The 26,709-nt window shown below is 47.0% G+C and overlaps 2 protein-coding genes across 2 annotated transcripts in view; both read right to left on the bottom strand.

Annotated features, from left to right (window-relative positions):
- Positions 1–360: 360 nt before the first annotated feature.
- Positions 361–22,019, bottom strand: LOC138748699 (extracellular serine/threonine protein kinase FAM20C-like). Its single transcript, XM_069909311.1, has 10 exons — positions 21,370–22,019; positions 17,685–17,857; positions 13,694–13,772; positions 11,745–11,837; positions 9,376–9,491; positions 8,251–8,431; positions 7,474–7,583; positions 4,337–4,418; positions 1,359–1,418; positions 361–726 (listed from the first exon to the last, which is right to left on the bottom strand). Exons 1-10 carry the CDS (start codon positions 21,870–21,872, stop codon positions 483–485), a joined length of 1,641 nt encoding a protein of 546 aa, XP_069765412.1. The 5' UTR covers positions 21,873–22,019; the 3' UTR covers positions 361–482.
- Positions 18,707–26,709, bottom strand: part of cby1 (chibby 1, beta catenin antagonist) — a 23,369-nt gene continuing 15,366 nt past the window's right edge. Inside the window, exons 7-8 of the transcript XR_011348220.1 lie at positions 25,210–25,319; positions 18,707–18,789 (exon numbers count right to left, since the gene is read on the bottom strand). The gene's annotated coding sequence lies outside the window, so the exon portion shown is untranslated. The remainder of the gene's footprint in view (positions 18,790–25,209; positions 25,320–26,709) is intronic.

Raw genomic sequence — 26,709 nt, 5'->3', positions numbered from 1 at the left:
TCCCAACACTGATCTCTACTTAAAAATAAAAAGTTTACAGGTACACTACAGTTTCCCATATAGCTATGCTAAATATACAATATGGTGTCACATAACATCCACATCACATAATGCCCAATTTCACAGAACATATTGTGGACGTTAAGCAGCGTACCCCCTCTATAGAGTTCAGTACGATCCACAGTTTCAGGCATCTGCTAGGGGGTCTTGGAATGTATTCCCTGCAGATAAGGGGAGGGGAACTACTGTACTCCTAATGGGGCCTCCGTAACGTTGTATTCAACGCGATGGAATGTAACAGAGGAATGGCCATGTGCAACTGCTGAGGTGACATTATTGCAAAGATGTTACAGCAGGGGGTGGGGGTGAGGGAAGAAGTTTATTTAAACAGGTAAAGTTGCAGCCCAGTCAAACCCCATGATTACAAGGTGCCATGGTCCCCCTCAGGGCACTTGCACCCCCACAGTCCGACTGCCCCCACCTCAGTCCTGAGTCACTGGCCAGGCTCCCAGGTCATCCATCAGCACACTGGCCTCTCCGTGTTGCCTGATGCAGCCTTGGGTAGTCTCGAGCACGGTGAGCAGCCGGCGGTCGAGGGCGGAGAAGTGAGGCTGCGCGAGGATGGGAGACAGGCGGTCACTCTGCAGCGACTCGCTCATGACGTCGCTGAGCCTGAAGGCGTCGGTGGACAGCAGCTGCAGCCGGAGGAATGTGCTTCGCCGGATTCTGGGCACACAGATAAGACCCACACCCAAACAAAACAACATCACCCGTCAACCCTAAACTCGGCACAGCATGGGGTTAATTTTGGACTGGCTGCAGGCTCTTGGCACTTGGTGGGGGGGTGTTTTGCAAGAGGAGGGGGACTCGTCATTGGGACCAACCGCCAGTTACCTCTCTAGAAGGAAGGGGGTTGCAGGAAATGGGAGAGGGGCCATGGGGCTGTGACTGGGGGAGGGGTCACAGGTCAGCCAATGGGGAGGGGTCATGGGGCAATGACTGGGGAGGGGTTGAAGCAGTGGCAAGGGGTAGGGGTTTATAGGGCAGTGACTGGGGAAGGGTCATGTAGGCCATTGAGAAGGGGTCACGGGGTAGTGACTGGGATAGGGACCACAGGGCAGCGACAGGGGAGGGGGCTGAAGCAGTGACTAGGGGTAGGAGTCTAGGCCAGTGACAGGGGAGGGGGTCACAGTTCAGCCAGTTGGGAGGAGGTCACCTCACAAGCAGTAATGCATTGGTGCAGCCAACGGAATTGTGCACCTCAGTAAAGTGCAGAGACTGGTCCAGTGCAGGCACCAGTTCCCAGAGCTGCTCCAGCGCAGCGGAGAATGAGCAGAAGGGCTGGATATGGGACCTACCTGCAGCACTGCCGGAGAGGGGCCAGGATTGAGAGCTCGTCATGAGAGTGCCTTCCAAACCTTGAAGATAGAAACAGTGTACCTCAGTGCATTACCCTCCTTCACAGTCTTCCATCTACTAGACCCAAAGCTGCAACAGCCTCCGGATACTGCCGAGGCACTGAGTCCTGACAACCTTCCAGCTTCTCAACCCCCTCCCCATCCACCTCTGCGACACCTCCCACTGGAACCACAGAAGGTCCAATACATCCTTACATCTTCCCCATCTTCTCACCTCCACCCAGATCCACCTACAGGTGAGACAGGTTCAGAGCCATAAAAGCACAGAGATGTTGTAGGAACTCGGTAAGTCTTCCAGCGCCCATAGGAGGTAAAGAAACGTAACTGACATATCGGGCCAGAGCCCTTCTTCAAGGTGCGACAGCCATTAAGTCAACCTTCTACAGGAGCTCTATTGAGAGTTTCCTGGCCTCCTGCATCACACTTGCTGCAGTGAAATGGATTGGAGGTCAACCCAAGGGATCATGAGAGGCAGAGAGGATCACTGGTGTCTCCCCCTCCCCCCATCAATGTGATCTACAGGATCATTGGCTGAAGAGGGCGCACAAAATCATTGAGGACCCCCTTCCACCCTGCACACAGTATCTTTCAGCTGCTCCCATCAGGGAAGAGATCCAGGAGGATCAGAGCCAGCACCACCAGGCTGAGGAACAGCTTCTTTCCACAGGCAGTGAGAATGGTGAACGACCAAAGGAACTGCTCGCACTGACCCTCCGAAACACTCATATTCATGAAGCGATATTTATTTATTTTTGTGTATAGATGAAATACTTGTCCTGCATGCATATTGTTTGTACCTGTGTGATGTCTGGTTGTGTGTCTGCGCGTTTTATACTGAGGACCGGAGAACGCTGTTTTGTCGGGTTGTAGTTGTACAATTAAATGATAATAAAATTGATTTGAGTTCTTCCAGCATTTCTGTGTTTATACCACAATCACAGCATCTGAAGATTTTCGAGTTTCACTGTAACCCATCCAACCTGTGCCCGGTGTGCCCAAACGCCAACCAGGTGTGGCCTCACCGAGTACCTGCTCTCCATCTGTGGAGCCACGGCAGGCAGCCATGGTAATCCCCTTCTCCATCCTCACATGGATATGTCTGTCATTGGCCTTGTCCTTTGCCAAGTTGAGGCCAAACTTTAACTTGAGGAGCAGCACATCATATTCTGTCCAGATAGCCTCAAACCCCAAAATTTTCCAAATTCAGGTACAGAAATTCCCACCCCGATCTGTTTCCATCTGTCTATTACCCGCTCCTGTACTCAGTTTTCTGTCAAACATCCCCTCCTATCCCCGCCCCCAGTCAACTCTTCCCATAACACCACAATAGGAGAAGAATCAGGTCATTCGAGTCAATGTTGTAGTATTATACTGCCTAGACCCACTGACCTGCACCTGGATCATATCTCTTCATCCCTCTCCCATCCATGTTCCCGTCCAAATTACTCTTAAATGTTAAAATTGAGTCACATTCACCACTTCAGCTCATTCCACACTCCCACCGCTCTTTGTGTGAAGTTCCCCCTCATGCCCCCCCTAAACTTTTCCCCTTTCACCCTTAACCTATGTCCTCTGGTTCTGGTCTCACCCACCCTCAGTGGAAAAAGCCTGTTTACATTGCCCGTTCGAACCCAGGTTGCTGGTGCCATAATGGCGCTGCGCTAACTGCTACACTATTTTATTTATGAATTTTATAAACTACATACAAAACAACTTACTTAAATAAAAGTTGCCAAAGATTCCAGCGGGATCTTGATCGGTTGTCCAGGTAAAACCAAATCCCTTCCAACATTTTCTGTCAGTAGCGCCCAAACTTGATAATAAGAACCGTCCCACTCTTGTACTGAAGACGTACTCCAAAACGTGACACTCCCTTGTCAAGCTGTTGCATTGGGGGCATAGTATTGGCATCGAACATGTAATGTGGCATATAGCCCAGGTGTGTGCTGTCCAGACAATTCTAAGCTGGCCAAGTACTTCCCCATTAGTCTACACTGAATCAGCAGTGAAGCTTGAATAGACAACATTGCTAGCAATCAGCCCCTACTGAGCAACAACCTCCTCAGTTTGTCTTTTGCCAACGTGATGCCATTCTTGCCCTTATTACAACCTTATTCCAAAGGAGGATGAATGAACTCCAGTGGTGAAGTGAAAGCACCTGCCCTTGACATCAAGGCCCCCTGGCTGGACTGGAGTTTGCACGTTCTCCCTGTGACCTGTGTGGGTTTCCTCTGGGCACTCTGGTTTCCTCCCACCCTTCCAAAAGTATGGGCGTTGGTAGGTTAGTTGGCTCCTAAATTCCCTCAAGCTGAGGAGAGAGATTAAAATAAAATTTATTTACAGCACTCTGATTGGAGGAAGGAAGGGAAGGGATGGGGAGCTGGGGGGATGAAGGGATGGGTTGCGGGCAGGTGGAAGGGCTAGGGAGCAAAAAGGAGGAATGGGGCCAGGGAAAGAAAAATGAGATGGGGTCATGGAAACAAGGGTAGAGGGCGTCAGAAATTCCCACAGTCGACGTTGACGCCATCTGGCTGGAGACTGCAGAGATGGAATATAAGGTGTAATTCCTCTAATGAGCTCATGAGCTCAACCTGATTGCTGTCAGGCAGTGGCTTAAGGACCCCCACTGCCCAGGCCATGGCCTCTTCACTCTGCTACCATCAGGAAGGAGGTGCAGGAGCTTGAAGACGAGCACACGAGCAATGGTGCAAAAACAGCTTCTTCCCCTCTGCCATCAGATTCCTGAACGGGCAGTGACCCAGAGACATGGCCTCACTTTCTCTCTTCTTTTGCACACATTATTTATTTGTTAAATATTATATTTATGAAAATGTAATTTATAGCAATTTTTGCACTTTCCTTGGTGAATTTTCCCCGTTATTGACCCGTGAATATTGCGCCCACTAACTCTCACTCACCCGCGACCATTATCCAGGTGAAGGAGGAAGGTGTCATTGCCAAACTTCTGGAACGTTTCATAGTGATGTCGATCCATGTTACCTGTCAAAAGGACGCAGAGACGCAGCGTGAATTCAAATTATGTTAGCGCAGGTTTTCTCTCTGAGGATCTGCCCTGAGGCCTCCATGTTGAAGCATTCATGAAGAAGGCTCACCAGTGGCTATATTTCATGAGGGGTTTTGAGGAGATTTGGTATATCACCACATTCCTACCGGTAGACTGTGGAGAGCCTTCAGACTGGTTGCGTCACTGTCTGGTACGGAGGTGTCAATGCACAGGCCAGAAGACTACAGAGGGTTGTGAACTTGGCCTGCGCCATCACAGGCACCAGTCTTCACTCCATGAGGACATCTACAAGAGGTGATGTCTGAAGAAAGCAGCCTCTGTTCTCAATGACCCCCACCACTCTACCATTGGGAAAGTACAGGAGTCCAAAGACGAGCACTTAGCGGCACAAGGACAGCTTCTTCCCCTCCATCATCAGATTCCTGAATGATCAATGAACCACAGACACCACCTCACCTTCTCTTCTTTTCCACTAATTTATTTTTAATATAATTTATAGCAAAACTGTAAAACTGCTGTTATCTGGAATTCAAGCAACCAACACCCTCAAAAACACAGAAAATAAATAGGTAAAAAATATAGACGTTTAAAATTGGTGTGTCTTGCCATTAGTTTACCAATTCACGCAACATGCAATCTCAAGCAATAAGAAAATTCACATCTGGCATCTACCAATCCTCAGGTGCCAGATAACAGGGGTTTTACTGTATGTTTCATCTGTTATGTTGCCGCAAAACAATGTACTTCATGACAATAAATTCTGATTCGATTAGCACAGCTTCACCCGCTTGTTGTATCACTCTGTAACGAGATAGACAACAGACTCGCAAAGGCAAATAGCGCCTTTGGAAGACTACACAAAAGAGTCTGGAAAAACAACCAACTGAAAACCTCACAAAGATAAGCGTATACAGAGCCGTTGTCATACCCACACTCCTGTTCGGCTCCGAATCATGGGTCCTCTACCGGCATCACCTACGGCTCCTAGAACGCTTCCACCAGCGTTGTCTCCGCTCCATCCTCAACATTCATTGGAGCGACTTCATCCCTAACATCGAAGTACTAGAGACGGCAGAGGCCAACAGCATCGAATCCACGCTGTTGAAGATCCAACTGCACTGGGTAAGTCACATCTCCAGAATGGAGGACCATCGCCGTCCCAAGATCGTGTTATATGGCGAGCTCTCCACTGGCCATCATGACAGAGGTGCACCAAAGAAGAGGTACAAGGACTGCCTAAAGAAATCTCTTGGTGCCTGCCACATTGACCACCGCCAGTGGGCTGATATCGCCTCAAACCGTGCATCTTGGCGCCTCACAGTTCGGCGGGCAGCAACCTCCTTTGAAGAAGACCGCAGAGCCCACCTCACTGACAAAAGACAAAGGAGGAAAAACCCAACACCAACCAACCAATTTTCCCCTGCAACCGCTGCAACCGTGTCTGCCTGTCCCACATCAGACTTGTCAGCCACAAACGAGCCTGCAGCTGACGTGGACATTTACCCCTCCATAAATCTTCGCCCGCGAAGCCAAGCCAAAGAAAAGAAGAAGTATCTCCCACACACCTCCCCTTACTTACCCCTCCAACAAAACCCCTCCAAAACTCATCGAACCACCATCTCACACTCCATCTGTGAACTCTTCACTTCTGGTCATTTCCCTACCACAGCCTCCAACCTCATTGTTTCACAATCCTGCAAACTCAATTGTCCAGGCAGATCCATCGTGTCCCCACGCTCCTGCCAAACCAATAAAGAGGCTTGGTGGTCACGGGTGCTCTAACGGCTGTGGGCAGGCAGACGTGGTGGAGCCTTATAGTTGGCAGAGGTAAAGCACCAAGCGGTTTCTAGAGAGATGCCTTCCTCTCTTCTTTTATTCATACCTTGAAGAAGGGCTCATGCCCAAAACGTTGGTAATATTAACGCTGCGAGACTTGAGTATTTCTGTATTTTTACCCAGCTTCTGCAGACTTTTGTATTTAGCTCCTGCAATTCGTGCACAAGCACTCCCAGGTCTCTCTGCACTACAGCTGGCTAGAATATTTTCACTTTCTAAATAATTGTCCATTCTACTATTTTTTGTTCCAAAATGGATAACCTCATATCACTGAAAACTGACACAAAATACCTGTTCAAGTCCTCAGCCACTTCTGCATTACCATTAATAACCTCGTCCTCTTTTAAAGAACAAGGTTTATTGTTAAGAATCTTTTCTGCTTAGTATATTTATAATTACTTTTGCTATCAGCTTTTATATTCTGTGCTATTTTACTTTTGCAATATGTCTCTCCTTTCTTTATTGCTTTTTAACATTTTCCCAATCTTCATTTTCCCACTGTTCTTGACCACTTACACTGCATTAATTTTAAATCACTCCCATCTTTTGGGTGAACAAATACACCCCTCACCCACCACAACATACCCGCCCACACCCCCATACACCCACTCACACACCCCCCCCACACACACACACCCATACACCAACCCACTAACAACCACCCACACCCACCCCCCAACACACACACACCCACCCACACAGTCCTCTACTTGGCCCAACTTTCCATGGAGGCTGCCCCATGCCCCACACATCTGCCATGCCCAGTCCCTGCCTGGCACACTGCACTCACACCTCCACCAACGGACACATTGCCCCGCACCTCACACAAACGTGGGTGCCTTCCTGCAGTAACAGGGTAGTGATTATCCCTGGAGGATTATGAGGAGCAGAGGTAGGGTGGTCAGGCAACACCTTTATCCTGAGGCACCTGTTTAAGGTGAATGGAGGAAGGATTTGGGGAGATGACAAGGGGAAGTTTGGAAGGCATTGCTGGGGGTGATGGTGGAGGCTGGTCCAATAGGAACATTTAAAAGATTCTTAGGCACATGGATGCAAGAAAATAAAGAGTTATGGGTGTGAGGGAGGGAAGGTTTAGATTGTGGAGTAGGTTTACACAGGTCAGCCCAATATCATGGGCCGAAGGGCCCATACTGTACTGGAATGTTCTATGTTCTATCTGCCAAGGCATCTCACCCATCAGGAAGTCGAGAATCGTCATGTCCATGATGTCAACCAGCCGCGTTCCGGTGTTGTACGGTGTAGTTCTTTTAATTTTATCACAATATTTAGGGTTCACTTCCCACCTGCAACAGACAGAAAGGCAAGAAGAGAGTGAGGTAGGCCTGGCAATGACAGGGGTGAGGTTGTCCATCTAGGAACAGGTTGAAGAGGCAGCCACAACGTGACAGAGCACGGATGAGGGTGAATGTAGCACCAGTTACGTCGGCCACATAGTGTGGGACGGTTACTGCAGAGAAATAGATCGGAGGTCATTCCACAGGACCATAAGAACGGCAGAGAGGATCACCAGGGTCTCCCTCCCATGCTGTCTGTAAGGAATTTGTACGTTCTCCCCATGTCTGCATGGACTTCCACCCTTCAAAACTTAGGTTCATTGGGTGTAATTGGGCGGCACGTGCTCGTGGGCAAAAGGGCCTGTTACCGTGCTGTATGTCTACATTTAAAATGTAAAATGCAAAGTTTAACATTTAAAATTTTAAACCATTATCGTAAACTTCATTGAATTAAAAATAATAAACACAAGTTCAATGGGATCTGACAATGGGGGCAGTGGAAGCCTTGGTGAGTGACTAGGACAATTCTGAGCTGGGGTCATTGGCCTCTTGAATTGGGCCATATTTGGTTCTATGGTTCTACAGTGAGATACTTCGAAGGGTGCTACGAATTGCGTAACCACTGGTTTCAGTGTGGGAGGGGATGTGTTCCCATGGGTTTTGGCAATGCACTAACTTGGCTTTCTTGGTTTTGTGGTATGACCGTTTCCAAGGATTCCTCCAGGACAGGCGCTTGGCCAGGGTGACGTCGGGCAGGTAGGCAGCCATGGAGCCCTCCATCATCTCCGGCTTTCCACAGAGAGGGTGTTCCATGTTGCAATAATAGGAGCAGGTGCCGTAGAAACAAACATTGTTGGCTGAAAGGAAGGGACGGACGATGCTCACTTATCCAGAACCACAGGCTGGCTCCATCTCCACATCGCCTGGCAGAAAATCACCCTGGGCTCCCCTCTCACAGTCAGACCACCGCCACCCACCCATCTCCCAGTAACCCGGGCAGCGTAGCAGTTAGCACAATTCTATTCCAGTGCCAGCGACTCGGGTTCAAATCCACTGCTGTTTGTAAGGAGCTCGTATGTTCTCCCTGTGACTTGCATGGGTCTGGGTGCTCTGGTTTCCTCCCACCCTCAAAAACGTACTGAAGTTGGTGGTTAATTGGTTGTAATTGGGCAGCATGGACTCATGGGTGGGAAGGGCCTTTTAAAATTTTAAAAATTAAATCCCCTCCTGTAGCCCACATCATATCCAATACACTTGTTGCTTAACGTTCTCATTGTCGGCTATTTTCACTCTCAATAGCCCTACATTCTATCTCTCCCCCCACCCCTCTGTTACAAAATTCCCTGTGTTCTCCCCTCAGCCTTTCACTCTCCACACTCCTCTCACTGCATCCTCATACCCCCACTTTCCTCTCCCTTGCAATCTCTCTTTTATCTTTCCCATGAAACCTTCACTTCTTTCACACACCCTTGCCCAGCAACAGATCACTGTTTCGTTCTGTAGTCACAGAATCACTTTTTAGCCCTGTACATTGCTACCTGTCGTCCAGGCTCAGTTCTGCTCCTTTTGCGAGCCTTTCAGCTACTACGGAGACCCAGTGTCCCAAAAACATATTGCCAGGTCCCAGGGCTATCACCTCTCCCTTTCCCACAGTACAATGCACATTCCCTCACACTGCTCAAGCCCAACTCTCATCTTGTTCTCTTACCAAACCAAGGGGGTCTCTTGGACCCATTATCCAGATTCTCTCTCCCCAGCACCAATGCCCCCCACCCCTCCACCATCGGCACTTGCTGGACACCTGGCGATGTGAAGAAGGTCCGCTCAAGTTGTCCATCAGTTGTCAGTTCTTTGATATCCTTCACCACGTTGACTTGTCGACCAGAGACTGGGGGAATCCGGCGGAAACCTAAAATCCTTGAAAGGAGAGACAACGAGGTGAACCTTGGTGCTCTGCGGCCCTGTGCACCTGCCCACGGAGGACATCCTCCATCAATGTGGTGAGGTGGCAACTTCCACCAGGATCCAGGTGCAAGCAATGGCGGCAGAGAGGGAAGTATTTGACCTGGTCTTTCTCATCACAGCTCTTGCCACGAAGCCGGGGTTCCATCCGGGTTCAAGAGTAAGGCATGCAGGAGCAGCACCAGAAATATAATCACACTGTATGCAGAGATTTCAGCAAGGCACTCAATAAGGTTCCAATAGCAAATGCCAGAGGAGGATGGTTTAAGACAGTGGTTCCCAACCATGGTCACAGGGACTTCCCAACCCACCGAAGTCAGGGTGGGTCTAGTCACGTCTCAGTCCTCCCGGGTGACCTTGGGTGGGGTGATGAGCAATCTGCCACTGAGCTAGTGAGGTCATCTTGCTGTCTCTCAATATAAGCTGCTTGGTGCTATCCACACAAGACAGATTCAGAAGTGCGTGTTTTCTGGATTCAGGAACAGGGGTCTCATTAGAGTGGCTCGAGCTGTGATTTTGACTGGGAGTTTTGCTTGCAATGTTTTTTTTGATTTTTAAAAAAATGTTAAATAAAATACTTTAAATTAGATAAAGATGTGTTTCTTACAGAGCTGCCTTTGACTTGGAAATATTGCTCAGTCATTGCCACTAGTGGGCCATGGCTTGTTAGGCCAGAAGCCAGGTGGGCCTTAGACCAAGAAAAGTTAAGAACCACTGGTTTAAGGTGAGGGGAGGAGAGATCAGGGGAGATGTCAGAGGTAGGTTTTTTATACAGAGAGTTGTGAGTACCTGGAATGCATTCCCAGGGGTGGCGGAGAATGGTCCAACAGGGACATTTAAACAAATTAGGCAGGATCCTGGATGGGTGTGAGGTTGTTGTGGAGTAGATTGGCTGAAGGGCCTGTACTGTGCTGGAATGTTCTATGTTTGGCACGGTAGGCTGCTCTGAAAGGTCACATGGGATCCAAGGTGAGAGAGCAGAATGAAGAGAAAATTAGCTTCGTGGAAGAAAGCAGAGGGTGGTGGCAGAAGGTTGTTTAGCGGACTGGAGGCCTGTGACGAGTGGTGTGCCACAGGGTTTGGCGCTGGGACCATTGTTGTTTGTCATCAACATGAGTGATTTAGATAAAAAATGTACCTGGCATAATTAACAAGTGTGCAGATGACACTGAAGTGTCTGGGGTTGTTGACAGTGAAGACGGTTACCAAAGATTCCAGCAGGATCTTGATCGGTTGGGCACCTTGGCAGAGGAATGGTCAATGTAATTTAATACAGAGAAATGTGAGGGGTTGCATTTTGGGGGGTCTAACGTGGGTAGGATCTACACACTGAATGATAGGGTGTTGGAGAGCAGGGATCAGGGAGCACAGGTATATAGTATCTTGAAAGAGGTGTCACAAGTAGACAGGGTGGTCAAAAAGGCTTTCTGCACATTGGCCATCATCAGTCAGAGAACTGAATATAGAAGTCAAGAGGTCACGTTGCAGTTGTATAAGATGTTGGTGAGATCCAATTTTGCGTATTGTGTTCAGTTTTGGTCACCGTGCTACAGGAAAGATGTCGTCAAGCTGGAGAGGGTGCAGAAAAGATTTAGGAGGATGTTGCTAGGACTCAGGTGCCTGAGCTACAGGGAGAGAGGTTGAGCAGGCTGGGGCTTTATTCCTTGGATTGCAGGAGGATGAGGGGGTGATCAGAGAAGGACAAAATCAGAATAGATCAGGTGAACGCACAGAGTCTTTTGCCCAGAATAAGGGAGTCGGTAACAAGAGGACAGAGGTGAGGAAGGAGAGGTTTAACAGGAACCCAAGAGGTTACTGTTTTACACAGAGGGCGGTGACAATGTGGAACGGGCAGCCAGAGGAGGTGGTTGAGGCAGGGACTATTGAAACACTTCAGAAACATTTAGATAGAGACATGGATAGGATGGGTTGAGAGGGATGTGGGCCAAACACAGGCAGGTGGGACTTGTGTAGGAGGGACATTTTGGTCAGCATGGGAAGGTGGGGTTGAAGGGCCTGGTTCCCTGCTGGGTGACTCCATGACTCTACATGGCACCACACTGATTATCAACCTTGGGGTCCATCATCTCAGCTGTTACAGCTCCACAATGTTCAGTGGCTGGCACATCCTACTCCATTTAATTAATTAGTTTGGATCTATTTATTGTAAATGTGCCCAGCTCACAATCTCGCCTATTCCCTACTCACCGGTCCAAGTGAAAGGCAGCAATCTCTGCATTGTGTCTCTCAAAATCAGAGAAGTAAAAAAGATCTGGTGATGTTTCCTGATCCCGAGTCTGTCTGTTGGAAACAAAAGTTGTTAAATGACATGAACAGACAGATATGACAGATGACCTATCCTGGACCCACACCTCCTCATTAATCAGATCAAGTCTCTACATTTCCCAAGAAGGTTGAGGACGGCAAGACTACCAGCCCCCATTTAGACAACCCTTTACAGGAGAACAATTGAGAGGGTCCTATCTGGCTGCATCACTACGTGGGATGGTAGATGCAAAGCATCGGACTGGAAGTCAATACAGAGGATTATCAAAACAGCCAAGAAGATCACTGGGGTCTCCCTTTTCCTCTATTGATGACATTTAACAAACACGTTGCTTAAATGGGGCTCAAGGAATTATCGAGGACCCTTTCCATCCTGTATCTCCTTTCTGATGGTACTGGCTCCAAGATATCTTTGACCCACTTCCATCAGGGAGGAGGTACAGAAGCATCAAAATCAGGACTTCCCAGCTGGGAAATAGCAGGACATTACAGCACATTACAGCACCAAAAACAGGCCCTTCTAGTCTGTGCCGAACTATTTTTCTGCCTCGTCCCACTGACCTTCACCCAGCCCATAGCCCTCCTGGCAGTTTGTTCCACACTCCCACCATTCTCTGTGTGAAGAGGTTCCTCCTAATGTTTCCTTTAAACATCTCACCTTTCATCCTTAACCCATGTCCTCTAGTCGTTGTGTCACCCAACCTCTGGAAAAAGCCTGCTTGCACTTATTCTGTCTATACCCCTCAGAATTTTGTAAACCTCTATCAAATCTCCCCTCATTCTTCTATGCTCCAGGGAATAAAGTCCTAACCTATTTAATCTTTCCCTCTAACTCAGTTCCTCAAGTCCCAGCAATATCTAGTTAATCTCTGCACTCCTTCAATCTTATTGATAAATTTCCTGTAGTCAAATGTGAATAGAATATTTATTACCTTTTTTTGTATTTAATTAAGTTTACTGTTGTAGTAGTTGTTTCAGTTGCTTTTTTTCCCAACAAAATACCTGTTTAGCTACAGCAAGTCAGAATTTCAGTGCCTGCACAACATTTATGATACACAGTTAATCGTCACTTTCAAAAATCTGGGGGATTGATTATCATCTTCTTAGAATTTCATGCCTTACTGCCTCAGCCCAAGACCTTAGTAGATTCCTTGGGAGAATGCAGAGAGATTTGGTGGGACCGACAGCAAGGAACCGGGGGATCTTGGGTCTGGGCAGGATGGATTATGGCTACTTAAAAATAAATCCTCCAGGCCGACTGATCCGCTGGGAAGGCAGGAACTAATCGGCAGCAGTTAATGCCAGGGAAATCTGTCTTTGGAAGATCCTGGGGGTGGAGGGGGGGTTGAAGTTGAGTGCAAGCAGTCACTACCCCTCTCTGAAGGCAGAGGGTAATGAGGAAGGCAGCCTTGGAAGATGCATTCAGCCCCATATCTCACCAGGAAATGACCTTACCTGTCTCTCCCCTTCCCCTTTCTCTACGTCTCCTTCCCTTAGCTCTCTCCCTTTCCCTCCGTCCTTTTCTCTAGCTCTGTCTTTCTCTCTTCCCCCTTTCCCTCCATCTCCATTCCTCTAGTTCTGCATTCACAGAGCCACCCTACCCCTCTCCATCAATTTTCACGTTCCTCTCCCATCCATGTCCAATTATCGCCTTTACCTGTTGGTCTGTGCTCCTCCCTCTGCCCTTTTATTCAGATGCCTGCCTGCTTTTCACTCATACCTTCACTCAGGCCTGAAACATCAGTAATCCTTACCTCCTATGGATGCTGCAAGACCTGCTGAGTTCCTCCAGCATTTCACAACAATCACAGTGTCTGCAGACCATCGTATTTTACCCCAACCATTCCCAAGTGTCCAAGGATGAAACTTACTTTAATGGTTTGAACAGAGCTTTGCCATAGTTCTGCAATGTCATCGTCAATTTCAGCTGAGTGCCCCCGAGTTTCTGAACTAGGAAATAATTGTCTTCAGTTACCATTCTGTCAACGAGATTATTTAAAATTCAAAATTTCTTTGTTTTCATGCACATAATATATAAAATTCGTCAAGTTTTCCTCCACTTAAAGATACACAAAGAGGTACCACTGGCCTGGAGCCCCCACCGACAAGAGAAAGAGAATCCAAAGGGAATCCCTTTGGAGACACCGGGTACCCATGGATTCGCCTCCTGTCTATAACAGCAGTGACCCTGAGCTCCCAACAGTACATGCAATTTCCAACCCCCTGTGATACAATAAGGAATCTGTCACATCCAAGGTCCCACAGGAGCCCTGCTTGCCATCGGCAGCCTCACGGATTCCGGTCCTGATTCCCATGGGCCAGTCTATATCAGCCCCTCAGCCTGACGTTGAGTCCCCACAGCCTGGCATGATTACTTGCCCAGGCAGTACTATCCATCCCTAGTGACTTCGACCAGAAGACCCACTGATCGGAAAGACAATTCATTCCTACAGCAGGAATCCTGCACGAGTCGGTGAATCACGTGGAACTCTGCAGCGACGGGGCAAATTTTTTTGGCTGATGGATGGGACACCAGTCACGTAGCCAGGCTCTTATTGGACTGGTCAGTGACACGAGTTTGTGTTGTTTCAATGTTGCTTGTCAGTGAAAGGACCTCGAGGTCTAAAGCTTGGTCCAAACGCAGGCAGAAGTGGGGAGTTGAGAGTAACTGTCTAAATCAAAGCAGATTTGACTGAGTGCAGCAACAAGAGCTCAGTTTGAAATGAAAGTGAAATCACCTCACTTGGATCTTCCCTTCCTTACTTTTTTTTAAAAATTTTTTTTATTTTTCACACTATGAACCATATTAACCAAAATACACACAAACATTTCCCTCTTGAATATACAGTGTCATTTTCTCCCCTTTGTCCCCTCCCTTCCCTCCCTCCTTCCCACCACCCTCCAAACCCATTAAATGTTCAACATATACAATACAATAAACCCATTAAACAATGTCATCACACAATGAAAATAAACAAGAAAATTGTATCATCTACTTTTACACACTGGATCAGGTCATTTTGTCTTCTTATCATTTTAGGGGGTGGAGGTCCGAGGCAAGCTCTCTCTGTTGTGTTCCCTGTATGGTTCCCTAATTTGTTCAAATATGTGACTTTATTTTTTAAATTATATGTTATTTTTTCCAATGGAATATATTTATTCATTTCCATGTACCATTGCTGTACTCTCAGGCTCTCTTCCGATTTCCAAGTTGACATTATACATTTTTTTGCTACAGCTAAGGCTATCATAATAAATCTTTTTTGCGCTTCATCCAGTTTGAGACCTAATTCTTTACTTCTTATATTACTTAGAAGAAAGATCTCTGGATTTTTTGGTACGTTGCTGTTTTGTGATTTTATTTAATACCTGATTTAGATCTTCCCAAAACTTTCCCACTTCCTCACATGCCCAAATTGCATGTACTGTTGTTCCCGTTTCCTTCTTACAGCGAAAACACCTGTCTGATACTGTTGGGTCCCATTTATTTAACTTTTGGGGCGTGGTAACCGATTATATTATATCATGCGTAACCTCGTGTTTATTGTATTTCTCATAGTTCTAGAGCATAGCTTTTCCCATATTTCATTTTTTATCTTTATGTTTAAATCTTGTTCCTACTTTTGTTTGGGTTTACAGCTTACTTCAATATTTTCCTTCTCTTGCAGCTCTCTCCCCTTCCTTACTGACGACATTCACCAAAAACAATGCTCAAGGACCCTTTCAATCCAATACACAGTATCTTTGACCCACCATCATAAGGGAGGTGATGCAGGAGCATCATTATAATCAGGATTGCCAGGCTGCAAGATATCCTGTAACCGAGTAAATCATTCCAAAATATGTATTTATTTTAAATTATATCCTTGACTATATGTGATTACTATGTACTATGTGCTGAGTGTGCATTTGTGTTCACCGTGGTCTGGAGAAACGCTGTTTCATTGGTTTATGCATGTACAATGAGATTTCAATGAACTTGAGCTTGAATGACATTATCCTTCAGTCAGAATGCAAGGTGGGTGGGGACTTCAGTGAGCCTCACCCTGAATAGCTTGGAACACTCGGACAGACTGATCTATCCGAGTCTTGTACAATAAGATTTCAATGAACTTGAGCTTGAATGACATTATCCTTCAGTCAGAATGCAAGGTGGGTGGGGACTTCAGTGAGCCTCACCCTGAATAGCTTGGAACACTCGGACAGACTGATCTATCAGAGTCTTGAAGATCACGGCTGTCAGACTGGGACTGGTCAGGCACAAGTGAACGGATTCGAGGGAAACCTGGCCCTGCTAGTGTGGCAGTCGATGCTGTTCCTGGTGGGAAGAAACCCAAGCTCTTGGAGGAAACCTACCCAGATACAGGGAGAATGTACAAACTCCTCTACATGAGGCTCCTCATGTCAATCCTCTTCCCCTTCATGACCCTGGTCTTTAATCTCTCCGCCATCTGCAACAGCCTCCCTATCTTCTCTTTTCAGACCCCTCAAAAGGTGATGACTTAAGAAAGCAACCTCTATCCTCAAGGATCCCCACCACCACCCAGGCCATGCTCTCTTCTCACTGCTACCATCGGGAAGGAGGTACAGGAGCCTGAAAATGAACCCCCAGCGGCACAAGGGCAGCTTCTTCCCCTCCGCCATCAGATTCCTGAATGGACATAGAGATGGCCTCACTTTCTCCTATTTTCTTGCACTATTTATTTATTTTTGAAATGTAATTTATAGCAATATTTACACAGAAATGCTTCCGCAAAACAATGGAGATCATGGCACGTTCATGACAATAAGTTCTGATTCTGATAATTTCGTACGCCCCCCCCTCAGCCCCACTGATCTTGCAGGTGAAGTCCCACATCCCTGGAATCAGTCTCACAAATTCAAGTTCATTATCATCTGTCTGTCCATATACCACCTGATGAAACAGTGTTTCTCTGCACCACCATGCACACACACAATACACAACACAAAATATTCACACAAATACATAGATATAATTTTAAATCAATATATATAAATATTTTGGCAGGTCTACCTGACACTCTGCTCATAACCCCTGTCGACCAGTTTCCTGTATCCTATACCTTCTCTCTTCTTTGGAGGATGTACACTGGTGTGCACTGTGCTTGTGTGCATCCCAGCTGAAACTGATGGGACGGCTGTGCACATTGGTGTAGCATGTGATTCGGTTGTGGACCGCGTGGTCTGGGTGCACTTGTGCATGCTCAGGAATATGTGCCGGCTTGGGTATCCGCTGGACTGGTTGTGCTAAAATGTGTTTGCCTGGGATTTGCACAGTAGTGTGCACGTTATAGTGTCAGTGCATGGCTCTGGAGGAGATGTAGTGCATGCAGCAGGCAGGGCTTGTGTGCAGCTCAGGACCGATGAAGCCTGTGGGCTGGAGGTGCTGTCTTATTTACTTTTCAGGATCTGACCCTCACTGGTAAGGCTGGTCTATTACCCATCCCTTAAATGTTCTTGAACTCCATGCAAAGGCATTTCAGAGCCAGCCATGTTGGTGGATCAGGAGCCAAACGGGTTGAAGGAACATGTTATTGTGCCACAGTCAACCATCTGCTGGAGGAACTCAGTGGGTCTCATTTACCCTGAGAACATTTCACTTCCCAAGTAACCTTCTTTCTTGTGACCTTGACTCCTTTCTCCTCCCAGAAACCCTCGAGAGTCCGGTATGCCACTAGGTCCTGTTGGCTGCAATGTTCTGTGGTTCACTTGTGTGGACATGCCACCAGAGGCACTCCTGCTTTCACCCTATAAACACACCTGGGAGAATTCCGCTGATGGTGCACATCACTACTGGGCATCCACACATAAAACAAAGACAACAGATAAAATTCTCCTTACCGGCACGGACAATCTTCAAGGTGGCGAGCTCCTTCAGTAAGGAGCCAACCTGGCTGCTGTTCTGTGCATAGAGCTCATATCGATTAATTCCGATGAAGAATTTCAGCCAATTGGGGTATGTATCAGAAGGAGATTCTCCATCTGGCAGGACATAGACCTGCTCATTGCTAACCCTGTGACAAAATATAGGCAGTTCAATGATAGGGCAAAACTTATTGTTCATGAAAGGGGTCCATTGCTTCCATTGCATTTAACTCTATTTACTTATTTTACTATACATTTCTGCATATTATAAATAAATGCATTTTACTTTCAGTTTTACATTCAAGTTTGATATTTCAGATTTATTGTCAGAGTACATACATGAATGTGGACCAATCCATGCTCCAAGCCTGCACAGGCAAGGCTCTTCAATTCTTCCTCTGTTACATGAACGACCCTATTGGTGCAGCCTCCTACACCCAAGATGAGCTCAACAACTTTATCCATTTTGCTTCCAATTTCCACCCTGGCCTCAAATTCACATGGTCCACCTCTGGTCCTGAAACAGTGGTTTACCCCCTCCTTCCTTTGACTGCCACATGACCTGCTGAGTTTCTTTTTTTTTTAAATGGAGACATACAGCACGGTAACAGGTCCTTCCGGCCCTCGAGCAATTACCTCCCCCCCAAATATCCCAACTAACCTACAACCCCCCCCCCCCGGTACAATCTGAAAGTGGGAAGAAACTGGAGGACACCCACACGGACACGAGGAAACTTACAGACAGCCCCAGATTCGAACCCAGGTTGTTGGTGTTGTAATAGTGTGGTGCTAACTGAGCAGACTGTAACATTGCATTGTTATTATTTGATAGCAGTATGGTCTAAGAGGAATGTTTTATAACATCCACAGGACAGGTGCTCCCAACTTACGATGGTCCGACTTACGATTTTTCAAAGTTACGATGGTTCGAATCTGTGCTTTCGATTTTGAATTCCGACCTGTTCCCGCACTTGTGATATGTAGTACCCTCTCTCTCAAGTCGCTGGGTGATGACAACATATGCATGTGCGGATATCGTATAGCATACTCTCTCACGATGCTAACTCAACCACGTGTTCAGCTGTGCGGGTTAACAGATTAAAGATATTAAAAATGTAATTATAAAAAATGGTGGGTGCAGAATTCTTTTCCGACTTGTTGGAACATAGCCCTGTCGTAAGTTGAGGAGCTGATGTATATGATTGTTGCAGATGTGGACAAGAATTGTCCAGTCTGCATTACGGTGGGATAGATTTGACAGTCTTCATTGGGGTAAGGTCCAGATGCAAACTGCATATTGTGTGGAATAGAAATGGAGGATTACAGCACCATGCAGGCCCTTCGGCCCTCGATCCTGTGCCTACCCATACAGACCTACCAAAATATTCAATGGCTCAATGGTGGGAGACATATTGGAATCTTGTTCCTTTGATTTAAGACCTGAGACTAGTGGAGATCGGGGCTGGATCCACTGTTGTTTGTTTTCTGACTTTGGTAGACCATATATACATGTGTTATAGTCGAGTTTTGGGGACCAATTTTTCAGATCAAATCTTGGGGGGGGGGGTGGAGGGGTGAGAGTGTAAAATCAACTTTTATGCTTTTGACCACAGTAAGTACCTGCATTGTTTCAGGCATCTGGATCTCAGATGGCTGGGATCAGGTGATGTGGGGGACTTGAATAGGCAGGTGGCCAAGGCAAGGATCCACAGTCAGGACATTGGGAGCTCTGGTGGGTGGGTGGCCTGGGCAAAGGTCCATGGTTGGGGCATTGGGAGCTCAGATGGATGGGCAGCTAGAGCGAGGGTCTGTGGTCGAGGCATTGTAAGCTCGGATGGGTGGGTCGCCGGGGCCAAAGATGAGGGTCAAATTTTACTTGGGATATACAGAAAATACTCGATTTTTGGACCAAAAAAGGGGGTATCGACTATCACATGGGATAAACTATATGAATGGTAGATAGAATTTAACTGGGACAAATGCAGTGTTACATTCTGGTAGGTTAAACCAGGGTAGAACTTACACAGCAAATGGCAGGGCTCCGGAGAGAATTTTACAACAGAGAGAACTCAGGGTACCACAGAGGTACACAGGAGACAGGAGATGCTGGAATCTGAAGGTAAACACAATCTGGAGGTCGAGCTGCAATAAATACCTGTCTAAACCTTTCTGATCCATGCATCCAAGTGAATGCCTTTGATGCACCACCTCCTCTAACAGTTCTTTCCACATACCCACTGGTTCAAGTTCATTAGCATCTGACTGTACATGCACAACCAAACAGACTACAAATCTCAACACATAATATTCACATATATACATAACATTATAATGCAGTAAAACCCCTGATATCCAGAATTCAAGTAACCAGTAAAAAAAAAAAAAAAAAATCAAGGAAAATACATTTTAAAAATAACAGGTAAACAATTCTGCAAGTTTAAAATTGTAAAAGTAAATTTTCTCTGAAGTAACACATAAACCTTTGGTGAAGATGGGAGCAAATATTCAGCCAGCAGGTAGCCTTGGTTAGGCTTTGCTCGTAGCAGCTGCTTGAATAAAGTTGTGTGAAACAGCGATGGTGTCGCCCAGGATGAAGAGCTGGTTGATGCCTCTCACCGTTGGATGTCGGCCTGGTCAGAGGCTTTATCTGTAAACTTGAGGGGGGTGGGGGAACTTGAGGGGGGTGGGGGGGGTTAATTATCTATAATGTTATTTTTCACCTTTCAGGTGATTCTGTGGGGGGGGGGGGGGGGGACCTGCAGATGCAGCGACGGTTAAATGTTTTCCAAGAATGTGTCCGAAATTAAATAAAAATGCTTCAAGGTTTATATATTCATGCAGGTGAAGTTTGTTCAGTGTAAGTAGAGTCTAGTATTTTTGTCTTTTTATCTTTTAAACTGTTTAATCTTAATGCAGGTGCATTAGTTAGGTCATTTACTTTGGGTGGCAAGGTTAGTGTAGCAGTTAGCATAACACTGTTACAGTGCCAGCAATCGGGACCGGGGTTGAAATCCTACACTGTTTGTAAGGAGCTTGTACATGTCTCTCCACGTCTATTTACTGTAACAGCATTATACTAACCATTACACTAAATGTGCCATCTTAAATGAATGAAATTAACTGTCAGATACATCACTGAAATGTACAGATGAAATGAAAGTCTTACTTGCTGTAGGTTCCCAATATTCTATTGTACAGGACGTGGATTCCAACAGAGATTTGAGTTTCACAGTGGAATGTGGCACTTCCATATTTTGCCAGGTTGTTTTACATGATGTAATGTGGATTACTTGAGTTTGGATGTTGCACTATACAATCACTGTATCAGATATATCTGTCCCATAAGCCCATAAGACATAGAAGGATAAATAAGCTATTCAGCCCATCATGTCTGCCCTACCATTCAATCATGAGCTAATCCATTTTCCCTCACAGCCCGGCCTTCTCCCCATAAACCTTTGATGCCCTGGCTAATCAAGAGCCTATCAATCTCCACTTAAATACACCCAATGACCTGGCCTCCACAACCACCTGTGACAATATATTCCATAGATTCACCACCCTCTGGCTGAAGAAATTCCCACACATCTCTGTTCCAGACAGACCCCCTTCAATGCTCCTCCTCTGTGGAGGCTCCTGGGGTTATTCAAACACCACTCACCAGCCATCACTGTCACTGCTCTTGGCAGTGAATCTCTCTGCTGAATTGACTGAGAAGAGGTGGTCGTCTGGCGTCAGGTGTGGAGTGGGGACCTGGTAGAGCGGGTGCTGAAACAGCGCTGCCAGTTTAGACGCGATCTGCCTCCGCGGCTTGCTGTCAGGCGGAGAGCCCGACCGTGAAAACTGCTTGCTGGGGGACATCTGGCTCCTGTCACTGGAACCCCTTGCCTTTCTAAGGGTTTGAGGTGAGCGGTTCGGTGACCCAGGTCCAGCGAAGTTCTGTAGCTCTCTGTACGTCTTTGATGCCCTGCCCCTCAACCCTGGACGGTTTGGGGGCAAGCCTCTCTTGACTGCGGCCCGTATGTTGCGATCACATGTCTGGGCGTTTAACTCCTGTAGAGGCAGCAGGGAAATCAAAATATGCAGCACCAAGCTGATCAGAATCAAAAATGAAAATGCCCCTTTGGATTTCCAGCAGATCGAAATTGGAATTCTTCGATACATTACAGCCAATTCCTTGAAAGGTCAATTAAGAATTTTCAGAACATGGACAGTCGCTGTTAAAATGTGGTTTCCCGAGATATCTGTGACTGTATCATGCCCAGCAGAGAAACTCAGAGGCAAACTGGCTCCCTCTCGGGTCCCTGGTGAGGTTTGTTTAATCCAGCTTTGGTCAGCATGACCGTTCTGACATCATACTGCAAACAGACAGCAGTCCCTGTTCAAAGGGAGATACAATCCATCGTGCCAAGGCTCAGAGGACAATGACAGGACAGGCTGCCAGTTCACATAAACCTGGCAAGGCTTTGAAATCAGGGACATCACACAGCGCAAGGGGCAAGGCCTGCTCTTCTGCTGGTCCTTACCTACCATGCATGTCATTCTCTGCCACCCTACAATGGGATCGCACTACCATGCACATCTTCCCCTCCCTTCCCTTTCCATAGGGAATGCTCTCTCCTCCTCTCATCCCTCCTCACCCATCGCTCCCCTGCCACACAAACCAGAGGAACAACATTTTATATTCCTTCTTAGCAGCCTCCACTAGACGGCATCAATATCCCTTCAAGCCGCACTCCGATGATAGGGCAGTACGGTTGGCATAGCGGACAGTGCAACACCTTTACAGCGCCAGTGATCGGGACTGGGGTTCAAATCCCATGCTGTCTGTAAGGAGTTTGTATGTACTCCCCGTAAAAATCTTCGAAGTCTGCAGTTCCGGTTTCCTCCCACCCTTCAAAATATGCCAGGGTGTATGTTAATTGGGTGTAAATTGGGATGCACGGACTCATGGGCTGAAATGGCCTGTTACCGTGCTGTACATCTAAATTTAAATTTAAATCAACCTCCATTTTCTGTTAGCCCCCCCCCCCCATTCCCCCATTCTCCCTCTTTCCCTCACTCCCCTGTCCCCTTCCTTCCAAGGGCATATCTAGGGTATGGCAGGCATGGCACATGCCCCAGGTTCCACGAGGTGGGGGGAGGGAAAACTACCTGAAGGGAGGTTCCCCCCACCGCCCCCCCCACTACTGCCACCCTGGACATACAAGGAACACACATCTGCTTCTTCTACACCCTGTACACTTGACCTACCGTTTGCTCTCAATTATACAACACCAAATACAACCAAGGTCAGCTCTTGCAAGACCTCCTTGTCACTGTTTATTTTGACGTATTGGCCACCCCCGCCATAGGCAGTAGTTTGCGCAGATACACCCCTGCTTCCTTCTCCTATCAGAGAGCTACCCTTCTTGGCTTTCTTCCCTCTCCCCATCACTTCTTGCTCTTCTACCCTCCCACCTGGAGCCACCTCTTAACCTTTGCCCATGCTCTTCTCCATTCCCCTTCCTCTCCTCCTCATCTCCCCCCACCCCCACCAATCCCCAACCTTTTATCTGCCTGCTTCTCCAGATTCCTGACGGAAGGACCCAGGTCCAAAATGTCAACTGCCTTTTACTTTCCAGGGAGGTTGTATGGCCTGCTGCGTTCTCTAGGACGCTTGTACACTTGACCCCAGCTCTGCGGCTGAAGAGCGCAAAGGCGCCGGGCTGTTGGCATTTCGAAGTGAGGAAACCATGTGGGCTGCTGGTGACAGCAGTCAAAGGACTCACACCAGGCTGCGTACTGCTGGAGACTGGCTGAAGGGGTACCAGGTATCAGAACCGGGATGTGAAGGTTTCCTGATTGTGTCGGAGGATCGGGCTGCCGATGGTTTGGACTGGAGTCTGCATGGCTGCAGAAGCACTGGAGGCAAATCTGTGGATTGATGGATCTGTGGGGAGTCTCACCTTTGCTTCTCTTTCTCTGGCTAGAAGGGGCACTGGGCAATTTCTGCTTTTGGCAAAGTCAATTTCATGTAATATGACAATAAGGGAATGTTGAATCTCTTGATCAGTACTAATCTGTAGGGTAATTTGGGTGTAATTGGGCTTCACAGGTTTAAGTGGCTGGAATCTACCATGTTGTAAATAAAATTTAAAATTAAAAAAATCTAGGAAGGATAATACCTACAAATAGAGGAAATACGGTGACGCTTCTATTGGTTGAGTTCTCAATAACTAAGGGGTCACAATCTCAAAATCAGGGTCACACGGGATATGCGTTACAAGAAAATCTTTCAATTAATCTTTGGGATTCTATTCCCAGAATGGCTGTAGAGGAGTACCTTGAATGCAGAAGTTATTGGATTTGGAGATATTAAAGGAATAAAAATCTATTGGGCTAGTGTTTGAAATTAATAATGAAATAAAAAAATAACATGGTCTCAGTGGAACAGGGGCCAAGTGTCCACTTCCTGACTTCTTATGACAACTTAGTTCATTGATGTTTATCACCAACTCTTTTGGTAGTCATACATACATTAATTGATTCAATAAAAAAACTACTGTATATACTCTGTGTAATAGTCGAGTCAGGACTAATTTTTTGGGGCAAATATTTTTGGCGGATTGACTTTTACACGAATACTTCTTTTGTCCGCAATAAGTACCTGTGTCGCTAAGGCATTGGAAGCTCAGATGGCTGGTAGTTCTCGTTCGGGCATTGGTAGTTTGAACGTGTGGTTGGCACGAGGATCTGAGGTTGGGGCATCAGGAGCTCAGAAAGGTAGTTGGCTGGGACATCGGGAGCTCCAGTGGATGGGTGGAAAAGGCGAGGGTTTGTAGTCAGAGTGTTGGGAACTCTGTTGGACGGGAGGCTGAAGGTTCACAGTGTGGGAGTCGGGAGATCCAATGGACGGGACCAAAAATAAGGGGGGGGGTTCAACCTTTGCACGGTATCGACTATTACATATATATGGTAATCAGGAATGGAACTTAGCTGAAATCCAACTGAGTTGTAAACACAGGTAATGATCACAAAGTTAATGAATGAAGTGCAGAAGTTGGGACATCATGTCACACTGTAAAAGAGGTTGGTGAGACCACATTTGGAGCATTGTGTGCAGTTTTGATGCCCAGTTATAGGATGTAATTAAGCTGGAAAAGATGTAGAAAAGAGTCAGGACTGGACCAGGGTTTGAATCACATGCTGTCTGTAAGGAGTTTTACATTCTCCCTGTGTCTGCATGGGTTTTTCCTGGAAAGGGGGGGGGGGGGTGTATGGTTTCCTCCCACCATTCAAAATGTTCTGGGAGTGTAGGTTAATGGGGTGTAAATCAGGCGGCACGGACACGTAGACTGAAATGGCCTGTTACTGTGCTTTATGTCTTAAGTTTAAATTTTTTTAAATTAAATTAAAAAAACATTTTTAATTAAAAAAAATTAAAGGTAAAGGTTCCATTATTGTCACGTAATACTACATTTTGAATGTAACTTACATGAAATTCTTTAAATTTGCCTACCATAAGGAAGACAGAGTCGCCACTTTGTCCAGCGCTCCTCACAGAAGTGAGGCCCCAACGAGGATCAAACTCACAACAACTGTGCTCTAACCACTGAGCTATCGGAGCCACTGTAATTAAGAAATAAATTTAAAAGTGTTACTGGGACTGGAACTGGAACCTCAAGTGTTACTGGGGCTTGAGTTATAAGGAGAGAAACATGGAAGTCTGCAGACACTGAAACTGTAATAAAAACACAGGAGGAACTCTGCCTGTATCGTGGCATCTATTGGAGGTAAAGAAGGGCTTGAAGAAGGGCTTGGGCCTGAAACATCAGTAATATATCTTTACCTCCTATGGATGTTGCAAAACCGCCCGAGTTCCTCCAGCTTTTACTAGAGTTAAGGGACCAAGAGTTTGGGAGGCTTAGGGGTGACCTTATAAAGATATTGAAAATTTTGAGGGGCATGGGTTTAAGACAGTCATTCCCAAAGTGGGTGGCGCTCCCTCCCTGGGGGCAGTGGAAAGATCCAAGAGGGCAGTGAGGAAAAACAGGGCGAGCTGTGTTGTAGCCCTTGGGCACCAGCACCATCTTGAGGGCGGCCAGCACCACCGACAGGATGCACTCAGTCACCGTGGAGCCCTCCGCTCCCCTGTGACTCCGCTGCCGTTTCTTCTTGCTCCTGGCCACCTTGTCCCCTCCCCTACAGCTCCACTGCCGTTTCTTCTTGCTCCTGGCCGCCTTGTCCGCTCCCCTGCTCCTCCCCTCCCTCCATCGGGCTCACCGACTTCTTCAGCCCTGGGGTCCTCAGCCATGGCGAGTCTCTCTCCCTGTCCGTTTCCTCTTCTCACCACTGCAGTCCAAAGCAATGGGAGCTGGAGGAGCAAGCAAGCCCCTTTATACTCTGGAAGCAGACAGAAAGGACCCTCCCTGACCCACCAAATGTGCTGCAGGCTGACCTGTCGAATGCAGACCATCAGAATCCCCCAGCGCCTCCATCCGCATTTGCCCGAACTCGCCCCAATCTCCTTCCAGTTCCAAAACCTCTTTGGGCGCCTTAACAGTTTACCCATTTCTCAGCAGAAATTGGGCATTGTGCTCGATGCTTGTGAAATACATACACTTGTTTATAGTGTTAGATTACCAGTGGAAGGAGGAGTGTGTTTATTGCATGTGTGTGTGTGGTGAGGAGAGGGGGTTGTGGCCTGGGAGCCAAGGGGCCAGCAGCCCGTAAAGGTTTGGGTACCACTGATTTAAGGTGAGAGGATAGATGCAAGGAGGATCTCAGGAGCACCTTCTTTCCACGCTGAGTCCAGTTTGTAGGTGGGACAAGCTGCCAGAGGAGCTGTAGAAGCAGGTTCAATGACATTTGAAACACTTTTAGTCAGGTACATGACTAGGAAAGGCCGAGAGGGTTGTGGGCGGAACGGGACTAATGTGGGTAGACAACTTGGTCAGCACAGATAAGTGGGGCTGAAGATTTGTGCCTGCGCTGAAAAACTCTATGAAGCAGGGATAAG

Source organism: Narcine bancroftii, chromosome 13, assembly GCF_036971445.1.
Source record: "Narcine bancroftii isolate sNarBan1 chromosome 13, sNarBan1.hap1, whole genome shotgun sequence".
Lineage (NCBI taxonomy): Eukaryota > Metazoa > Chordata > Chondrichthyes > Torpediniformes > Narcinidae > Narcine > Narcine bancroftii.
This window is presented reverse-complemented; position numbering and strand designations above follow the sequence as displayed.